Genomic DNA, 6,084 nt, shown 5'->3' with positions numbered 1-6,084 from the left:
TGTGATTTTGTCCCACATGACATGCAGGGGCTTCTTTGGATTGTAGAAATTTGAAAACATAGGAATAAAAAAACATATACAAGCCTATTTGGATTGAATAAAATAGAAAATGTAGGGATAGAAAGAATGCAGGATTGAGATGTCATAAATCACTTAATCCTATAGGGTTTCGAAACAGAAGAATCCAGCAGTATGTGGCTTTGGTGGTGCACACAAAACAAACACAATAATTGAAGGATTGAAGAGAGAGAGAGAGAGAGAGAGAGAGAGAGAGCATTGGATTACCCATAAGGAAAAATAAAATGACTTCGAGCTAATGTTGAGATTCCTGTGAAATAGGGACATAATAATGGATTCCATAATAATTTAGTAGCCCCAATCCTATGATCCAAATGAATTCTGTAGGAAAAATCCTTAGGGTTCAAATCCTCTAGAATTGCTCTAAAAATCCTACAATTGAGAGAGATCATAGGATTGAGATGCCATGTATTATGAATTCCTATAGAATTTTAAAATATAGGAATTTTGTGAGAAGTAAATTTGGATGGTGCATAGGAAATAACACACATGAATTTTAGAAAATTGAGGGAAGATAGAGCACGGGAGATAAACTAAAACCGCATTGGACTTTTCAAAGGAAAATAAAATAAGGTTTGCACTAAGTATAAAATGTTGGCATGGGAATGGATTGCATGAGAATTTAGTAGTTCCATCTAGAGGGCTATCATAAAAAGAAAAATACTTATAAGATTTAGATCATTTTATGTTCCTACGATAACATTACAATTCAAAGAGCCCTGAAGTATCCCCACTAGTAGACACTAGCATCTCAAGAAGCTATATCATCTCTAACTTAGTTAATCTCTTTGTTTTAGGTCTTTTCTATATGATCCCAACAATCGAGCGAACCGAGTTCTTCGATAGTTGAGGTCTTTGTGGTGAAACCAATCCACCTAGGATCGAGTGATAGGCTTACCACGGGTGCTCACACTTTTTTCGAATTTATTTCATGCTTTTCGACAATTTCTGTCCAGTTGAGAGATGCAGTTACATCGACTACAAGACATATATGGTTACTTCTGTCACATTAGCTCAAAACCACTTTTGTTTTGGGTCAAGGGTTTAGCGATACCAGCATTTATTTAGACTCAAAGCTCCAAATTCAGAAGTATAGCAATCCAGGACCAATCTACTAGCCGATTTTCGAATGTAATTTTTTTTGCCCAACATATATCACTCAAATAATTTTTTTTTCTCGATGGCTGAGGGACAAACGGTCACTTGCCACTCCACTTGGGACAGAGCATCGGGTCTTCGCCATTTTCCCCCTTTCCCAATCCCCCCGACCATGTCTTCGGCGACGCAGCAGCAGCCGCCACCGGCGGCGCCGCCGTACCGGCCATACCGGCAGGTGCGCGCGGCGACCCCGCACGCCCGCGCCATCTCCTGCGTGCGCTTCTCCCCCTGCGGGCGCCTCCTAGCGACGGCCTCCCTCGACGGCACGGTCGCTCTCCTCTCCCCGTCCTCGCTCGCCGTCATCGCCAACCTGCGCGGCCACACCCAGGGCGTCTCCGACCTGTCCTGGAGCACGGACTCGAATTACCTCTGCTCCGCGTCCGACGACCGCACCCTCCGCATCTGGGACATCCGCTCCATCCTCTCCGGCCCCAAGCCCGCCGACCCCAACGCCGATCGCTGCATCCGCGTGCTCAAGGGCCACGCCAACTTCGTCTTCAGTGCCAACTTCAATCCGCAGACCAGCTCCCAGGTCGCCTCGGGCGGGTTCGACTGCACCGTGCGCATCTGGGACGTCAGCAGCGGCCGCTGCATCCGCACCATCGACGCGCACTCTGAGCCCGTCACCTCCGTCCACTTCATCCGGGACGGATCGATCATTGTGTCGGGGAGCCATGATGGGAGCTGCAAGATTTGGGATGCGGGAACCGGCTCTTGTCTCAAGACAGTCATTGACGACAAGAAGCCAGCGGTTTCCTGCTCAATGTTCTCACCAAATGGCAAGTTCATCCTCGTCGCTACGCTCGATGACTCACTGGTATGACCAATTGACTGCTATTTCATATCATTTAACCATCACGCTGCTGAGGCTCATGTGTAAGAATCTTAGGCCTTAGGTTAGTGTTGAGCGCAAACCACTTTCAGTTTATTGGATGGTGTACAAAAGAGCAGGCCGGCCTGAAGGCAGGCAAGAGTATGGCTGGAAGGTCAGCCTAGCTAGTCTTGTCAATCACACACAATTTAGCTCACCGCGCAGCACTAGTTCAGACAATATTCATTGTTCTTTGATGTCAAGGTCACTTCGATATATATCTTGGTACAGTGATTGCAAGCTTTAGCTAGGTTCTAGTCCAATTTTCGGTTGCAACTTACCTCAACTTGACAGTGAATGAAAACCCTGCTCAGTTCTTAAAATTCAGTTCAAGGGTCCACCCACATGTTGACAAGGATATAATATTTGAGGCTGTGGGTTTGAAGTCATATTCCCTTCAAAATTATATGCACAATTATCAGAATGGCTCACCTGATATGGAATTCAAATGAAAATAGTGTCACACTTGGCAGTGGATGAAATTATAAAACTCCATCTCAATTCAAACTTTGATCTCTGAAGTTCAAAATAACAGCGCTCATTGCACATTTAGGCTCTTCGGCCAAGTGGTGCTCGTCCATTTAACTGTCACTGAAGGTGATTTTAGCACGTTTGGTTCTCACATAGTTGCTAATTTTGCACCAACAGAATTATGGTTTACCAAAATATCAAGTTTCCATTCTTTTGGGGCATTGTGGTAAGCCCATGTTTTCAACTTACATGTCTGAATAGAATTGAGGAGCTGGGGCTCTATATGTTTCAAGTTACATGAGTTTATTGATACTTATCTACTAACTTCATGCCAATCCCCATGTTCTTGTTATGTTTGCAATCTCCATATTGTGATGAGCCTGTACACTGTCAGCAACTTCTCATTCATCTTTGTCATGCCACAAGGATGATTTGGCTGTTGCAAATTGCAACAGGCATGTCATCTGTTCATGCTGTTAGAATCTTTTCCCCGTCTCCTACAACATGACTTGGTGTGAACTCCACCCAATCTGCACGACTTTATTTCCAAGCTTTGCTGTCTCTTCTTTATAACTTCTTGTCCAACTTCTTCGCAGACTTACTGTTACCATTGGTCTCCACCTTCTTCCAAATTTTTTTTTTTGAACTGAACCTTCTTCCAAATTCAAAGTGTCACAGATCATTACATACAATTTCTTATGAATTCTGTAAGCCCTACAGTCCAACTGGCACACCTGATGTTTGAGAATGTTAAATTTTTGTATAGATACATCCTGGAAGGTGTATCAATAACGTAGAAGAGGTGGGTTAAGAGGACGATACAACACCGATAGAGGTTCGGCAGCATTGCTAACCCTAGGTTAGCTACAACCCTGAACAACTACATCATCTTCTACCCCTGTCGGTGCCTCAATCTGGCAGCCATAAGCATCCCCATAGAGCAATCCAGCTTTGCTCCATTGAGCTCCTTGCAAGCGAGTTGAGTGCACCCGGGCCCTCATGGAAGATCGACGGCTATTGAACAACACATCGTTTCGATGGAGCCAAATCATCCGGAAGGTGAGGATAATTTTCTTTTGAGGGACAGAAGTTGAGTATAATGGTCGTGCATAGGTTCCGCAAGCCAACCACTTTATCAGACCACCACTCAATAATGTCAGCATTGTGGTCTGGGATCCACTTGGGTCTCGGGCTTGCCCCAGCTATTGAGCATCAAAGTCCACACCGCGTATGCCACCACAGTCGAGCATCAAATGGGTGATTGTTACATTTCTCAAGGGTGCCTCTCATGCCTCTGGCTATTTCATTTTACCATAAAGATTGCCAGTTTTCTGTGACTGACTTTTAAATCTCAGGATGCGCCATGACTTGCAACTAAACATTGTTGGAAATTGCTCCTCAAAACTATTATTTGCATTTTTTTCTTTAAATGGAAACAATATGCTAGCAATCACCATTATTCAAACATTATTGGCCCTATCTTTTCGAAACTCCATGTTTACTAGAAATATGCTTACTAAGTGCCTCCCACCTTCCTTGCAGAAACTATGCAACTATGCTACTGGCAAGTTCTTGAAGGTATATAGTGGACATGTGAACAGAGTATACTGCATCCAGTCTGCGTTTTCCGTCACGAACGGGAAGTACATTGTTAGTGGGTCGGAAGATAAATGCGTATACATATGGGACCTCCAAGGTAAAAACATTCTTCAGAAAATGGAAGGCCATAGCGATGCTGTCATCTCGGTGTCATGTCATCCAACAGAGAACAAGATTGCTTCTGGCAGCCTTGATAATGACAAGACTGTGAGACTCTGGGTCCAAGATGGCTGATGAATATGCAGAGGAGAGGATAGGTAGACCTGTGTGTACTCTATGTAGAACGAACCTACGCAGCAGCAAGTGGGATCTCAAAGAGAAACTTGCTGCTGTGTTCCATGGGCCGCTCCTGGTTGTATGTCAACCTGGAGGTTTTACTTAACTTAGGCTTGCACTGCTTTGTTTTAATACGAGTTGTTCCTCTTCGAGGTTCCAAGTCTCAACAGATGAGTTGGTCTCCTAACGTTGAGATGTGTTTGTTTGGTGCCCGACGGCTGCTGTAAGGTGCCAGATTTGGACCTCTTTGTTCATGAGATTGCAGTGCGATCGGCAGTTAATAAAAGCATTGCAATGCTGGCAGTGTGTAGGGTTAATGGATAAACATATATCATCAGTAAGATTCAGTATGGTGACTGCACATCATGTATAAATGGATACTGATGTTTTGTTGATTCTTAGTAGGTGTCAATCTGCAGAGCTGGGATACTGGCCGCACTTGAGCTTGCGATATGGCCTCATGGCTATGAACTTAGCGTGAGCTTAGCTTGATCAAATGGCTGTGAACCTAGCGTGAGCTTAGCTTGATCAAACTTGCTTAGCTCAACGTGTGACGGTCATACATAGATCAAACATGGATTGACAACACATGGATGGTAAGTGAAATCTATCATTAGTACTAAAAGCAAAACCAGGGCTGAAATAGAACTAAACGTTCAAGTCCATTATATATTGATTTTGAACAAATGTTCAATGTTTCCGCAAAGTCAAGGTTTGCAATCGACAATGAACTAGCAATTTCGGTATAGTAAGCAGCATTAATCAACTGAGCATCGACCATAGAGTAGCAATTCCGGTATAGTTAAGCAGCACCATAAGCAACTGAGCATCAACCGCAGAGTAGCAATTCTAATATAACTAAGAAGCGTAAATAGGGAATTCAACATCACTTTTGGCTACCCATATTATACCGATGTTCATAGCCGGCGACGGCCACCGCGAGACCACCGCGACGCAGGCGCAGTGCCGGGCGTTGACGGCGACGTCGCCGCTTTACCCTGACGATCTTTCGGCCGCAGACGTAGCGAGACACATAGTCATCAATGACACTGCGTTGCCCGGCATCATCAATTCTGCTGCCTTGGATGCGGCCATACCCATGGAGATGGTAGGCCTGGATTCTGGGCGGCTCATACTTGCGGCCATAATCCATGCACGAGTAGATGGTGCCGGCACTGACGGAAGGGAACGGCCCCGCATGCACCAACAGCGCGGGCCCTCTTTTTTGCCCTCGCCAACGCATTCCGACGAACAAGGCGTGCCCGCCGAGTCCCTGCATAGGCAGGACTTTTTTTTTGAAACTATGATGATTTTTATAGCACATTCGGAAACTATACACTCTAATACAGAAAAATCAAAAGTATCACCCTGTCGGCCTCCTGTTGGCCGAAGAGGGATTTTTCGGCCTACCATTGGCCGAAGAGGGACTTTTCGGCCAACCGCTGGCCAAAAAGGACTTGTCGGCCAACAGTTGGCCAAAGAGTCCCTCTTCAGCCAACACCGGCTCTACTGTTTTAGAAAATTCATATCAATTAGGATTTTTAGTATTTTAATTTGATTCTTTTTGCATTAGATTAGAAATTTTATGACGTTTCTGTAGATATCAAGTTTGACTAGATTTAAAAGTTTGA

The 6,084-nt window shown here is 44.6% G+C and overlaps 1 protein-coding gene across 1 annotated transcript; it reads left to right on the top strand.

The window, feature by feature from the left end:
* The first annotated feature begins 1,273 nt into the window (after window positions 1–1,273).
* Window positions 1,274–4,850, top strand: LOC123052338 (COMPASS-like H3K4 histone methylase component WDR5B). Its single transcript, XM_044475477.1, has 2 exons — window positions 1,274–2,053; window positions 4,121–4,850. Exons 1-2 carry the CDS (start codon window positions 1,349–1,351, stop codon window positions 4,409–4,411), a joined length of 996 nt encoding a protein of 331 aa, XP_044331412.1. The 5' UTR covers window positions 1,274–1,348; the 3' UTR covers window positions 4,412–4,850.
* The last annotated feature ends 1,234 nt before the right edge of the window (window positions 4,851–6,084 follow it).

Source organism: Triticum aestivum, chromosome 2D, assembly GCF_018294505.1.
Source record: "Triticum aestivum cultivar Chinese Spring chromosome 2D, IWGSC CS RefSeq v2.1, whole genome shotgun sequence".
NCBI lineage: Eukaryota > Viridiplantae > Streptophyta > Magnoliopsida > Poales > Poaceae > Triticum > Triticum aestivum.
This window is presented reverse-complemented; position numbering and strand designations above follow the sequence as displayed.